The sequence below is a fragment of the Bufo gargarizans genome, chromosome 2 (assembly GCF_014858855.1).
Source record: "Bufo gargarizans isolate SCDJY-AF-19 chromosome 2, ASM1485885v1, whole genome shotgun sequence".
NCBI classification, from domain to species: Eukaryota; Metazoa; Chordata; class Amphibia; order Anura; family Bufonidae; genus Bufo; species Bufo gargarizans.
Window position 1 is genome coordinate 648,905,034 of NC_058081.1, and position 15,811 is coordinate 648,920,844.

Sequence of the window (15,811 nt, forward strand, 5' to 3'; positions counted from 1 at the left end):
CCTCCCATTTACTGGTTACTAGTGAAGGACAGGATACAATACATTGTCATTCTAACAAGATTACCCAACTTGTATAGATGAGCATATATTTTCTCCTTCTTTGTATTTGTGGGTTTCTGCCAAATATATTGTAAATGCATAAAAACCTGTTACCTTGTAACTGTGCTTAGTATTGTATTCCCTTCATATGCGAGTGTGCATTGCAGAATTGTGGTTTCCCCTTTAAGAACAGCCTGCAGTGAGATGACGCTTAAGAAGGGCAGTGCATGATAATGATATGTGTGTCACAGAATTGTGCTGCTCCTCCTTAAATTGACTACTGTCTTTCATTAATAATATGCCAGCGACCTAGGACAAGGTGATACCTTTTTAATTATGGATCCTTCCCTTCATCGTGGCTATATGACGAAAGTAAGCTTAGGGGTGACTGTGTCTGGGGGGAAAAATGCAAGCTAAACATTTTGGTTTTAGCAATTTGTAACCATGTTTGAAGATTTATTGACATCACGTCCATGCAGGGTCTAGCTTTATGGAGTCCACCGCCGTCTGACGTATCGGTATGTCTTTCTAACCAATACAGTGTCATGCACAGAAGATGAAGCCCCAAGCTTGATTGTTGCCACCTAAACCTGAAGTATCTGGTCTTAGTTTCCTCCCCCATACTGTTCCATGACCCTTGGCCCAACTACTTACCCCTGTGCCTGCTAAGAACACCTACAGGGCACTTTTCATTAGGAAAAATCCTTACAAATCCCTCTCGCCCAGGTATGCCAGTTCGCTCTGCACTAATGAGGAGCAATTACCCCCGAAACAGCTGTCTGAAGATGGGGTACTGGCTTAGCTATAATCCTAAATTATGTCTCAACGCCTGTTCAAAAGATTTAACATTAACTTATAGGATTGTCACCTTACATCTGGTGGCATTAGAGGCTCGGAAAGAGGGCTAATTTGCTAATGACACGATTCCTCTGAAGAGAGGACTCCTGCGCACACTGTAGCAAAGGGGGTCGACCAGGGCTGGGACCCCTGTTTCTATGTTATGTACACCCTTGGAGAAGAGAGAATCTAAAGTTGCCAAATGCTGTGATGAGATGGAATAAAGCTGTATCGTGGTATGACATGTATCCATTGTGGATACTGTGATTATTAAATACTTTTGTGTTAAAGGCATAAAAGTATTGTAGCGGTGATGCCTTTATTGGCTAACCCAAGAAATTCTGTTTTGCAAGCTTTCAGAGCACAGAGGCTCCTTCGCCGTATACACGTGAATGACTGTGAGAAAGGCGGAACACGTATAAGATGTTACAGATATAGGGCCAGATTTATCATTACTCTGACAGCTCACTCCACTTTCACATATGGCTGAAGTCAGTTTTAGCCAAGTCAGATTTATGATCGGCCCTTTAAGACTGTAATAAATGTGGTTTGACGGTAGCAGTTTATCCGTCAGCAGTAAGCAGCTTTACAAAAGTTGCGCGTCTTTATGAAAAAGTCGCATGTTCTATTAAAAAGTCTCATGAGATAAGCATGGTCCTCACTGGAGTGAAATTGCGCATTTTTTGCGACTTTTTAAATAGTCGCAATAGTAAATCTGTCTATAGATTCATTTACATGATAAAACGGGCCCACTTTCAGAAAACTGGCGAGCATAGTGCAGAGCCAATAAGTTGCAAATTTTTGCGCAGTCTAAGCGATTACGCCAAAAATTTGCAACTTTTTCACTCCATTATTCTGACTTGAGCTAATGATAAATCTGGCCCATAGAAGTTACAATGTAAGAAGGGGCGATGAGAATAAATAATTGCCAATTATTGCTGTATTAAACTATTACAGAAAATCTAAAAACAAAAATGTTGAAATTTGTTAGGTAAACGTCTCTACAATTGCTAATATCACGGAAAAGTGAGGCGCTAAAACTAATAAAGCTATTACAAACAAGGGATTGTGTCAACCGGTATACACAGATACACACCCTGTAACAATTGTTTGAATGTTGCACTTTGTATTCGACCTCACAATCACAAGTTGAGTCGATGCATTGGGCACCAAGTGTCTTGTGTGTATCTGTGTATACGTGTTAACACAATCCCTTGTTTTTAATAGCTTTAATAAAGTTTATTAGTTTTAGCGCCTCACTTTTCCGTGATATTATTACAGAAAATCTACAGTATTTATACTCCTTTTTTTATTATCATCATATGTTTTCCAGAGTGTTTCTACCTCCCCAATCCCTATAGTTCGCCAGTGGTGCCGTATTGTCTATTTACTACCATTGCACAACTGACACAAGCATCCTGCAACCCAATAGGCACTTCCATTCATGGCTCAGCTCCCGGCGTCCAAACCCATATTGATTGGCTGCCTTTGACATGGCGTATTTACGTTATTTGACCTGTACTATGCCGCAGGGGTTTCAGCGACCGGATAGTCTTCAGCAGCTACTCGTATTCGATCCTGCATTTCACACACGACCACCTAACTGAGATGTATTAACGCGTTTTTAGGGCTTTTATTTTGCTTCCCACGAATCTTCTCATGTTGATTTGTCAACAGTATATAATTACTTTGTATCCTCTCCCCCGCCCGCCCCTCTTTTCTTTCCTGTCCATGCAGCGTTCCCCACATTCATAATACCGGCCATTCACAATTCTCCACAGAAACTCAAGGCAGGTCACCTCGCTTGACACAAAGGCTTCGTTTGTCTGTCATAGGCAAGGCTGGAGATGTTTCTCCCCCCCCCCCCCCCTACGCTTGGAAGCAAGCAACATTTTTAAAAGAGTAACAAAAATAATCTTTTTTTTTTTTTTAGAGCAAGTATAAATATTTTAAGTGTTCATTAAAACTTTGGAATTCCACAGTGAATTTGGAGCAGACCCGAGTTACACAATCGCTGACAGATGAGCTTTACTGAGATCTGTGTACTGATTATGAGTGGGGGCCTCAAAGCAGTGGTGCAGGTGGGGGGTTGGGACACATCGAAGACCCATAAGGCCGCTGCTGGTACATGGCAACATATCTTTTTAGGGAGAAAGGCCTATCCTATGAGGCTATGGGGACTGCTTAATATGACATAACATTAAAATATTATATAACATATAATAAGACATATCTATTATGTTACAGTGAGGTAAATATTGTCTTTCATTTGATTGGGAGTAGCGACATGCATTATTACTTTAGTAGATAACAGTGGAACAGTGCCACCTAGTGGGCAAATGACAGTGTGGTGCAAAGTGTCTAATTGAATAAATATTTTCACAAAGTAAAAAATATAAAAAATCCCGGTATTGAGATCAAAACACAAATGCAGGTGTTCAAAAGTTGCAACCCGTCTATTACTTCTGGGGGGCACAGTGAAGGGGTAGGCTCAGTATGCAATAATACGATGTCTGTATGAACCTACCTAGCTACATAAAAGAATGTTTCATTTTAGTGTATACAGGTACAACACAAAAGCAAGACATTGGTGGTTAAAGGGATTGTCCGAGAATTTACTGTTGATCTATCCTTTAGGATAGCACATTAATATCTGACCAGGGGGTTCCTACTGCCGGCACCTTCCCTGATCAGCGGTTTGAAGAGGCCTTGGCTCTCCGTTGAGTGCTGCAGCCTCTTCTAGACCAGTGGCGTTGCGTTCATTGGTCACAGGGCCTATATGCAGCTCAGTCCTATTCGAATGAATGGGCCTGAGCAGCAATACCGAGCACAACCACTATACAATGTACGGCACTGTACTGGGTCAGCTTTAAGGAGGCCACAGCACTCCCCAAAACACCATGGCCTCTTCAAACAGCCTGAGGATAGGCCAACAATATAGTAAATCCTGGACAGCCCCTTTAAGTGTTAAACTCAAGTATAATCTTTGTGTAAGGTTCCAAGAGACTACAGCTATCCCACTGATTTGTCTTGTGACTGGTGGGACAAATAAGCATACTTGGGACCAAAAATATATTTGGTCCTTGTCTGCCAATCATGAGCAGCTTTTTAGCCAAGCATTGCACATAACTGTGGAGGGAGGGACTCTGTCTACAGTAGTAGTCTCCAGCCTGATGTGACCAGCTTTGACCTCTAGAAGTGGCCTCCAACCTATTGCGCACACACCTAGGTCCTCATTAGGCCTTCTGCATCAGTGTTCCTCAACTCCAGTCCTCAGTGCCCACCTGCCGGTCATGATTTGAGAATACCCCCCCCCCCCCCCCCCCCCCCCCCCCAGCTATTGAACTACAACTCATGTGATTCCTAGCATCACTTACATTAGTGGTCTCCAACCTGATGTGACCTCTTTCTCCATATGTTTAAAAACTACATCAACCAGCATGTCTTTGGCCAACAGGACCTGCAAGAAGTTGTATTTTTACCACTGGTTTGAGAGCATGGGTCTAGACTTAAGGATCAGGTCACTCACCCATGTCTTTAGGCTTTCCTGATCTTCCAGCCAAGACTCTTCATGCTCACTAATGGACGTCTTCTAGACTTCCCGTGAGACCAGTCAGTTACTAGGCATTAAGCACTTACCAATACTTCTTATCTGACTTCCTTTCTTGGCTCATCTAAGTGCAGCTAGAACACTAATGCATGTCTGACTCATTTAAGGACTTTATTCTCCATTCACACATCTGTTTTTCTGTCCCGGTCTGAATATGGCGGTGGCGGGCTTTTTGCAGCAGACACTTCCATCCATGATGCGGCTTTTTTGTGTGTGTGGTAACCTGTGAGTACATAGCTGGGAATGTAAGTGACCACTTTGTCATCACAGTAAATTCCTGGTGTCTGGCTGTGCATAGCGGGGAGGAGTAGATGGAAAATCCTCCGTGTTTTATATTGTTTTATTATATCCGGTGCTTTATAATCCACTTAGTATAAGGTATAGAACGCGCAGCTTAGTGTAGACTTCCAGTAACATCTACCAGGATCTTCTGTGGATATCGCAGGATGCAGGAATGTGTAGTAGTATGGTTTCCCAGGTGATAAATATATTGGTGGGTAATACGGATCATATAACATGGGGCCGGTGTTGCTGGATCAACCAGCATACACCAGCCATGGACCACTAAGTGCTATGTTCCTTTCTTCAGACAATAAGGGGCGAACATGGATCTTCTAGGCCGTATTGAATGCAGATCATCCAAAAAATGCCTTTTTATTGCCCCTAAGACTAGGGTTAGGTATGTGATTATACAAAATATATTAAGCGGCAGTACTGAAATCTACTGTGAGCTACCACAGAAGACCTGGACATTTAGATTGGTCTCTCGAATGTTTCTGATAATAGAGATATTGCAGGGAATTGCTATAAAGTCATAATCCCTAATGTACAAGCAAAGCTTTGGTTTAGAAAATTGGGTACTGAAATAAATGTCTACTTTTTTTTTTTTTTTTTTTTCTTGTGGAAAGAACCTTGTCCATGGACTGTCTGGTACTGCAAATGAACCTCATTCTCCTGAGTGGGGTTAGGCTGCAATAGCCAGGACAGCCCATGGGCAAGGGGGCGGCACTGTTTCAGGACCATATAGCCCCTTTAATTCATAACCTATGTGTACTCTCAAGGCTTTCCAAAGAGACTTCACCGGTTGGACTTTACAACCTACAATGTGAAACGTTAACGCTCCAGAGTTACACATTCCCATATTATAACACTGAAGACAAAATATTATTTCCTCCAGTCTTTACAGCAGCATGATGATTCATGCAGGCATGGACTCTGGTCAGCCTCCTAGACTAGGGAGGGGTGGACACATGTAATTTGGACTCGTTTCTCCTGAAAACAGGTTAGGTTACCAAACCTTTCCATCACCAAAAAGCCTGGTAGTAGGCTAGAACCTGCCGGGTTTAATAAGGTTAACAGGAACTTACACCTCAACAAAAAAAAAACATCTCCATGACATGTTGCCTATTGTCAAGCTTTGATCTGCTTTGGCAAGCTAAATGGCCATTCCAGCTTTTCCTGAGTACCGCATGGCCAATCTTTCTGTATATGCCGTATTCTGCCCCCTTTTCAAGCTTGGTGATCAGCTTACCTAGCTTTCCCAGAGCTACGTGGCAGAAGAGGACCACTCAATGACTAGGGCTTTCACTTGAGACCTCCTTTAGAGCTAGAAGTGCACCTCCTAATGCAAGAATGCAATGTACACCATTATAGAGGCATGCAGTGACCCCATAGTAGTTTACAACACTATTTCCTAGAAGGAAAAATGTATCCAAAAACATCATGCCGTAATTGGGGCTGTAGGGATATGTTCGGTGTTTGCGCTGGCAGCTCTTCTGGCGCATACACTCATAGTAATTCACAAAGTGTGAACAGATCTTTCTATCTACTGGTTCTACATATAGAATGTTATCTTGAGCATCAGCTTCACCATTAGGATGATGAATAGAACATTTTGTGCTCAGGACTCGGTGCTTGTCACAAAAACAAACCATGGTCTTAGAAGCCCATACATGGAAGAAAACGCAGATGAAGTCTGATGCCAGCAGTCAAAACAAGAGACTTGATGATAAATGGTCAGAACCAATTATGCTTTCCATCAGTCTCCTAGAAACGCCTGTACACACTGGAACAGCACTCTGGTATTTTTAATGGCAATTCTCCTTCAAAATAAAAATCTGGCCTAATGCAGTGGATCAAGTGCAAACACAGTAATTAGGATTTATTTTTATATTTTTTTTTTTTTGCATCTTCTAAAATGTCCAAATAAAGTATAAAAGTGAACCTCTGGGGCGATTTGTGCACACTATCTGGAGCAGGATATAATAGACAGAAGTTGAGCTCTGTGATTTATGCCTTGAAGCAAATTTCTGAGTAAGGCTACTTTCACACTGGCGTTTTGGATTTCCGTTTGAGATCCATTCAGGGCTCTCACAATCGGTCCGAAACGGATCAGTTTTGCCCTAATGCAGGCATGCTCAACCTGCGGCCCTCCAGCTGTTGCAAAACTACAACTCCCAGCATGCCCAAACAGCCTACAGCTATCAGCCTACAGCAGGGCATTGTGGGAGTTGTAGTTTTACAACAGCTGGAGGGCTGCAGGTTGAGCATGCCTGCCCTAATGCATTCTGAATGGAAAAGGATCCGCTGAGAATGCATCAGTTTGCCTCCGATCAGTCTCCATTCCGCTCTGGAGGCGGACACCAAAACACTGCTGGAGCCAAACGGATCACTGACACAATCTGGCACAATAGAAAACGGATCCGTCCTCCATTGACTTTCAATGGTATTGAAGACGGATCCGTCTTGGCTATGTTAAAGATGATACAAACTGATCCTTTCTGAACGGATGCAGACGTTTGTATTATCTGAACGGATCCGTCTGTGCAGATCCATGACGGATCCGCCCCAAATGCTAGTGAGAAAGCAGCCTAAGGCTAGGGCTACATGGCGACTTGCAGCAGGGCGATATAATATTGCAATGTCGTACTGCTACACAGCAACTAATGTGGTCACATTGGGGAAGCTTGGTAGCAGAATGAATGACCACTTTGCCCAATTAGTTTCATGTAACTTTAAAAAGCCTATTTTGAAATATTCGATTGAAGAACTCAAGAGTTAATAACAGGGGGTGGGGGTTCCTATTCTGAGGACCCCCCCCCCCCCCCCCCCCCCCACCTATTGGACAGAGCATGGAGCAACTACAGTAACAAGAGTGTCTCTTGCTCTGGAGGACCTATGACGTCAAGGGACTACAACAATGGGATTTCAATGAAAACTATGTAATGTTTAATTTCCCCTGTGGTGGTGCTATAGGGGAATGGAACACTTGCTGATCACTAGGGATCCCAGCAACAGGGTCCCCAATCTGCAGCCTTTTCTAACAGAGGACAACCAATTTAACAAGCTACCACACATGATGTCCTCAAAAGGAATAATAGCAATAATTTCACTGTCCAAGCATGGGATGTAACTATAGGGGATACAGAGGTAGCAGTCGCTATCAAACCCTTGTGCCTGAGGAGGGCCGTAGTCCCCTCTTCCACATAAGAACCCAGTATTTTAAATGGACTATTTTACCTTGGGTTCAAAGAGTTTCCAGAAACCATTTTGAATATATGACCTGTATGATACAAACATTTCTAAGCAAACGCTAAGCTTCATTTATTCATCTTGAATCAGATTGCTCTGTATGGATGTTGTCTATCAGGTTGATGGACGGGGGAACAAGGTTGCATTCAGGAAGATGTAATGTTATGTAGCTGCCAAGATTGACCAGGAAAATTCAATCCTCCTCCAGTTCTGCTTCTTATTGAAGGGACTGGTTATACACAAATCTACACCAGCCGTCTGTTTGTCTAGCTGTGTTATGTCTAAATACTGAGTAGGTGTCTGACACACTTCAGATGTCTGTAGGGCTTGCAGAGCAGTTTGAGAACATATTGGAGAGTGCTTCTTAATGTCCTCCAACAATGGGCCTCCTAATGTCCTCCATCTGTGGGCCATATCAGGTTGTTAACAACTGGAATTCAGATCCAGGCCATAGTGTATCTAATGTAGATCAGTAATATTCCTAGGCATGATCATCTTCATGAGAAATGTCCTTGGATGTGCAACCAGCTCTAATTATATGTAATTTAAGTGCCAAGCACTTCTTGATAATGGAGAATACTAGGCTTGTGTGACTTATAAATCTGCATAAAATTGCATAAGTATGTTGGCGCGGTGATATCACACCCATCCTATATCCGCCATGTGTTTAGACTCTTATATCTTTGAATAATCATTTTCTTTTTCTTTTTTTTCTTTCTTGCAGTTAAAGGAATGACAGCTGCTCATAGATCCCATGTCTGGAGCTCTTTGTGAATAGCTGATGTCTACAAGGAACAAGACACAATGACAACAGCTGGGCTTGCATCTCAAGACGTTTCATTGAAAAACAGCTTTATGCACAGTGCACAGGGTTTAATGTGCGGCAAATCATGTTGGGCAAATCATAACGAGTATGAAAAGTAAGTAATGGGATCTGATAACCTTCCACACATTAAAGACAAATCTTCCAGTTTAAAATCAGATGTAATGTTCAGCCTAGGTAAAAAAACAAACTGTGGGGTTGGGTGACAACATTTTTAGACTAGTCTTTGGTTCCTTCAAGGCTCTGATCATATTAGCATCATGGCAGCCATTCATAATGGAGTCATGACCACAATTCCAGTTCTACATTTGAACATATCGTGACTCATGTCTTTTACTTCTGATTGTGTCCAGTTGGTTTCCACTTTTTTTTTTTTTTTTTTTTTTTTTTTTTTTTTACTATAAAATACTGTTGGTGCCTTTTTTTTAAATCAAAGTTTACCCAGTAAGTAAGAGAACATGTGCTGCTCAAAATTCTGTTAAGGCATTTCTTAGTTAGACCTACTTTTGTAAAGGCTAGGTAAAACCAGTATAGCCACTATTTTGGCTCCCACAGGTGTTGTCAACCAGTATTCCTTGACCCTTAAAGGGGCTGTCTACAGGTTGTCTGTTATTGCATTCACCTAGTTGCAGCTGAGCTACAAGCTACCAGACACAACCTATACACTAATCTGGTGCTATTCCTGAAAGAAACGACATAACTATTCTCTATAGCCACATAACATGGCAATTTTTCCATTCAAGACTAGATGACGGCTGTAATGGCATAAATGTGTGAATCTGACTATAGGCACTATCCATTTTAGAAGTTCTGTAGACAAGTTGGTTTCCCCTAAAGGGCTAGCTTACATGTATAATTGTGGCAGTATTAATATGGCCTATCATAATTTTAACTCTGGTGTTAATATTTTTTTTTCTGTTGCAGTACATTCTATGGGATGGATTCTATGCCCTATGTTATAAAATCTTCCGCTCAACAGCAAACTTCCTCTATTGGTAAGTAGTGTCTTAGAAATCCAGGAAGTGTATTCAAAAATATATAGGCCTCTTATCTAGCTGTAGACAAAGTGAAAGTATTACTATAACTACCGTATTTTTCACCCTATAAGATGCTACTAAGTTTTAGAAGAGGAGAATAAGAAAAAAAACTTTAATCAGATCTCGGCTCTGACCCCCCCCCCCCCCCCCCCCCCCTATTCAGACCTCAGATCAGAACTTAAGTTCTGCAATCAGACCTCAGTGTCAGATCAGATGGGAAAAAAAATATCAACTTACCTCTCCTGCTCCGGAAGACCGTGGCCGCTCCTTACATCCAGCTTTCTTCCTGCCGCGAGCTGTGCTGTGACCCAACGCGCACACTGCTCAGTGTTCACTACTTCCCAGTCCTCCTGTACTAATGAGCACTTCTGTAATGGAAGCACTCATTAGTATTCGCCCCATAAGATGCACTGACATTACCCCCCCCCCCCCCCCCCTTTATAGCGCAAATAATACAGTATCTTGAATCTTCTTCTCAGACTCCTTTTATATAACATCATTTGCATATGGATTAGCTGTTCTGTAATTGAAGCCCATGCAACAATTCTCAAAAATGTTAGCACATATTGCTTGTAGATGTAGACAAGACAGTAAATTTTATGGTTGTCTTTTCCAGGTCAACATTCTAGGTCGGCCACCGTGAATGGAAATTGCTGCTCTGAAAACTGCATGAAGAAATCTAACTTTCTTCATCTTGGAATGCCTATCATAGAACATTCTACAAACTGTGAAGATGACCAAGTTGTTCCCTCCTTTAAGAAACTGTCAATGAATGGCGTGGTGGAAAGGACCCCTCCTTTAACGCCTGTCAAAAGTGGGCCACCACAATTTTATGCAATTCCTCCTAGTGATCGGAGCTCTAGGCCTTTACCACCTCTACCAATTTCGGAAGATCATTCTTTAGATGAGGCAGATAGTGAAGTTGAATTTATTACAAGTTCCGAGACTGACTTGCTCATACAAGATGGAAGACCTTTGGCATTTAAATATGGTGTTCCAAGCAGACGAAGCTTCAGGGGATGTGGGCAGATCAATTATGCCTATTTTGAGTCGGTATCTGCACCCAAAAAAGCAGATGAAATCCCAGCATGTCAAGAGAATGGATGTGTACAAAACTTAAAACCTCAGAAACCTGAACAGTGTCACAGAAGACTAAGAAGGTCCCATTCTGGGCCAGCTGGATCATATAATAAACCTACTATTCGGATACATGCAAACAGGACTTCTCCTAATTCAGATGACGACAAACCTGAAGTTCCACCTAGGATTCCAATACCCCCTAGGCCAATAAAGCCAGATTACAGAAGGTGGTCAGCAGAAGTTTCCTCAAACACATATAGTGATGAGGACCGACCTCCAAAGGTACCACCAAGGGAACCTTTGTCCAGGAGCAACTCTCGTACACCAAGCCCAAAGAGTCTGCCTTCATACCTCAATGGTGTAATGCCCCCAACTCAGAGTTTTGCACCAGACCCAAAATATGTTAGCAGTAAAGCTCTTCAAAGACAAAACAGTGAAGGCTCTACCAATAAGATCCCTTGTATTTTGCCTATTATAGAAAACGGAAAGAAGGCCAGTTCAACACATTATTATCTTTTACCAGAGAAGCCCCCATACCTTTATCGATATGAAAAGTATTTCACAGAATCTAAAGACGCTTGCTCTGAATCATGGTCTAGTGACAGTAGCCTATCTTCAGCTTCTACAAAGCCAGATGCCAAGGCTAAATTGGACAATAGCCATACCAAGCGTAAAAACTTTCAGGATGTAGTTTCTCTGTAACGTATGGAATGAGTAGGTCATTAGCATACTGCGGGATGTTACTTTATGCCTATATGGCTATATGGCTGGTTCAGAGGTAGGACAAACTGAACTAAAGAAACAAAGACTATGGTTACTTTCTCAGTTCTAAGTGATCCTTTCCACTTGCCATGAAGCAAAAACTGAACACCTATGGAGTCTATGAATGATCTCCTTATTAAAATGTGAGGTATAATTTAGTAATTGTGTCAATGTGATGGGTGGGCGAGGCCTTAGTCACTGCTGAACAGTCCTGTACTGTAGACCATAGTAAGAAAAGTTTGAGCAGTTACATTTGAGAAGATGACCTTGTGACTGTCTACTGCTGATATTGTATGAAAATTGACTGGTTTTAGGAAGAATAGTGCAGTATTTGTGTATCCTACTTTTTACCTTCCTCAAAAGTTTGCCTCTTAACTTCTGGACTTAAACATAGGCTGAAGCACAACAAGCTGCTAGCTGTGTGTTCTGTTAGATTAGGACACCTTTTTCATTTTATTGATTTCTAGATAGTAAAAAAAAAAAAAGCACAAACAAATGTAATTTCTGAGATGTTCTGAATGAGAAATCTTCCTATTGACTTGTCAACCAAGCTAAAGGTAGTGGAGGCAACCAATTTGAGATGGGGTTGTCCATACCAACCTCTAGTGGGACCAAAACCTATGACGCCACTAAGGTCCACGGAGTGCCTTGTGTGTCTGTCACTGGTTTTCATGGGCTAGATTCTCAAGGCAAGTGATTGACAAAATGGCTGCCTCTACTATGTAGATGACTGGAACGAATAACTTTCGTTCATATACTTGGATTCATTTTGTCAGATTGTGCTTTGCCTTCCTCTTATGTTCCAAAGAGTGAAATGAAGAAAACCCAGTGTTCTTTGTAGTTCTAGTGAAGTGTTTTATTCTAGATTGCCAGTAAGTTCTTTCTGTTTGTTCTTTTTCACTTTTCTAATTATATTAATAGATCTGAAGCACGAGCTGGCCTTGTGTTAATGCTATCTATTCAGTATTTTTTATTTTTTTTCCTTGTGCGTTGAATAAATCTATAACAAATATCATAATAGGTAGTACATGGCACAATCGCTCTGCAGGAAGTTATGCACAAACTTACCGGGAGTGAGTGACATGGCATCAAACTTTTTGCCAAGGTCAATAGAGGAGTCAGTGCGTGGTAGTATGTACAGTCTGTGTGTACACATGTATGGATTTTTTTTTTTTTTTTCCTGATCCGAAGGACTCTTTGTTTCAGACAAGCAGAGAGCTAAAAATTGTATAAGCATATAATTGATATGTTGTAGAGGACAGAAAACAAATTTACCATTGAGCAGGCCAATGGCACTCTCTAACAATGCTTTACATTAGGTGTGTCAAACAGGGTGTCCAATTGAGGTCCAATGAACAAGTCTGGAAAACGGACTACTGTATTTTGGTTCTGATTTATTACACTGGGCTATAATTTCAACAGCGCAGGCCCCTGGTAATGGCTGGGTGAGCTACAAACTGTGACAAGTCAAATGTGCCCATTATAGTTGTCACTTTTCATCCCGCTCCATCCCCCAGATACACAGCATTGATTGGGAATTAAGTTCTCCGAACCTGGGCAGAAAACTCATCCAAGTTCCAAAAATATTCCTTACCAAACAGCATTGGAGTGCTGATTTGGCGCAGTGAAAAGGCAATTGGGTTTTTCGGTTATCTTCAACGGGCCCCTAATGCTATGTATCATAATTCTTAATTGACAGTCTTCCAAAGCTTAGCTAAAAAGTATATTTCAGTTAGAAGAACATGACATACATCTCTTGGTTTGTTTGTTTTTTGTTTTTCCAGCACCTGAAAATTTTAGTTTGGCCAAAAGTAATGTTAAAGAGGTTCTCCATGTTACAAGTTTCAGCAGCCCACTCCCTCCCTGGTCAACCTGTGGGGGGGGGAGTATACTTACCTGCTTCCTGCCACTCAGTTGAAGCTCCTTCAGTTCTCTGCTCTTCGTTTCTTTGCTTTTCAGCTTCCACAGTGGACGGGGGTCACTTGTGCCGCTGCAGCCAATGACTGCCAATAGTGAGGACATGCCTGCCCAAGTTGCATGTGACCCAGAGTTATGTCATTTGGAAGACACATCACTCCTGTGTCAAGTCGGCTGCAGTGGCATTCGTGACCTTCATTAACTCAAAGCTGACAATCAGGGAATCGGAGTGTTTCAAACCGAACGCCGGGGAGCAGGTACTTAATCTTCCGTCTATTAATCCACTGAGGAAGGGGGCTGCTGAACATTGTTCAGACAAAATCTTCTCATGCCAAGACAAACACAAGGGTAAGCAGAAAGACACAAGCCAAAATGTTGCTGCCTGTGAATAATTTTTATGGTGAAATAAAACCTAGAAGTTAGCTGGAAGCTCTGACGCCTCACATTTCCTCAATTCTGCATATTGGTGGCCAAGTGGAAGACCACATTGAGTTTAGCACGGAAGATTACAACTGGTGCATGGGACTGAAATGCTTCACAATGAAGTAGTGGTGTATTTTGCTTCTATTTAACAGAGCTGCATTAAGAGGTGACCATCATGTGGTGACCACTAGTAGGCCCATATACTAGTCTAGACATTCTAAGGCGGCCAGCGAAGTTTAGGTACCCTCAAGCTCTTCATTTCTGAACTGGCTACCTATGGTATAGCCAACGTGTTCCATTTAAGGGGAATTTAGACCTAGGCCAAGATGCCCAGCAGTAACTGACATATACCAGGAGTATTAATTCAGAAACCACAGTAGGACAGTGGATTATCTTCCCTCAGGCTACCAGAAGATTTATGTTTGTGCCTTTTTTTTTTTTTTTTTTTTTTTTTTTTATTATGTAAAGATTCTTAACTCATCTATTTTAAAGGCTTCTTTTCCATAATTTTTAAATGTTTAGCAAAAACTGAGATGTGTTAGCAGTTTTCAATGTCAATCTTATACAGGGATAGGCATGCTCCAAGTCTAAAATGGTGCAACACCCTCTCCCAAGGGCAGAAGGAGTTGTGTCCCTATGAGCGCTTTTTGATAGACTTCCCTGTTTTTAGAATGTTAATAAAGGAAAGGAGGTGCTGCTGGGAAAAAAAAGATACAACACTGTTGGGAAGGTTTATAAAGGCTAGGGCGAGACTGAACAGTGGTGTTGCTCATAGCAACCAATTGGATGACAACTGATTTTGTCCACAAGGGACAATGAAAGCGGTAACCTGATTGGCTGCTGAGGGTAACACCCCCGACTTAGTTTTGCACTAGTGTTTATATCGGCCCCTGTATCTGCCTCTTCATAATCCAGTGATACACATGCTGTTTACAGTTAGAAACTGATGTATAATTAACTATTTAAGTTACATATTATTTTTTTTTTTAATACAGACTAAATGAAGGTATAAATATTAGCATAAAATGCACTGATATTCCGGCATATGTACAGTATTTGACAAAGAATGATTCTGTTCATTTTGTTATTTTTGGATAATACTGTGTGTTATCATGTCTTTGAAATTAATAAAGCTATAATATACTTATTTATGACATTGCTTATGATGCCACTTTATTATTGACAGTTGGAGGCTCCGTTGTAGATTCCACTAAAAAGCGGAAAAAATTGCGCACCATACAACATTATTTTATCAGAAGCCATTGGGGACCATCAGCTGTTGTAAACCCATCCTTAGAAAGGGTGGAAAGGAACAACTCCTACCAAAGCGTAGAAATTATGACACTCTAACATGTTCCAAATGATCCGTTTTGTTCTCAACTTTAAGGCCCCTTTCACACGAGCGTGACTGATTAGGTCCGGATGCGTTCAGGGTGCATTTAGTGAAAATCGCACCATTTTGCAAGTGTTGTCTGCGATTGCGTTCAGTTTTTATCACGCGAGTGCAATGCGTTTTGATGCCTTTTTTTTTTCCCACGCGTGTGATAAAAAGCTGAAGGTTTACAAACAACATCTCTTGGCAACCATCAGTGAAAAACGCATTGCATCCGCACTTCTGGTTGCAAGGCATTTTTCGCTGAAGCCCGATTCACTTCTATGGGGCTGCATGAAAAACGCAGAATATAGAACATGCTGCATTTTTCAAGCAACGTAGAACTGATGCGTGAAAAAAATAAAATAAAAAAAACACAT

At 41.5% G+C, this 15,811-nt stretch overlaps 1 protein-coding gene across 2 annotated transcripts in view; it reads left to right on the top strand.

Moving 5' to 3' along the window:
* The window catches only part of LOC122928892 (ERBB receptor feedback inhibitor 1-like), a 30,505-nt gene extending 15,292 nt beyond the window's left edge, over positions 1-15,213 (top strand). For both annotated transcript variants that reach the window (XM_044282189.1, XM_044282188.1), the window contains exons 2-4: positions 8,742-8,937; positions 9,765-9,835; positions 10,494-15,213. In XM_044282189.1, the coding sequence (XP_044138124.1) occupies positions 8,822-8,937; positions 9,765-9,835; positions 10,494-11,659 (1,353 nt within the window). In that variant the 5' untranslated portion in view covers positions 8,742-8,821 and the 3' untranslated portion in view covers positions 11,660-15,213. The remainder of the gene's footprint in view (positions 1-8,741; positions 8,938-9,764; positions 9,836-10,493) is intronic.
* Positions 15,214-15,811: the final 598 nt, after the last annotated feature.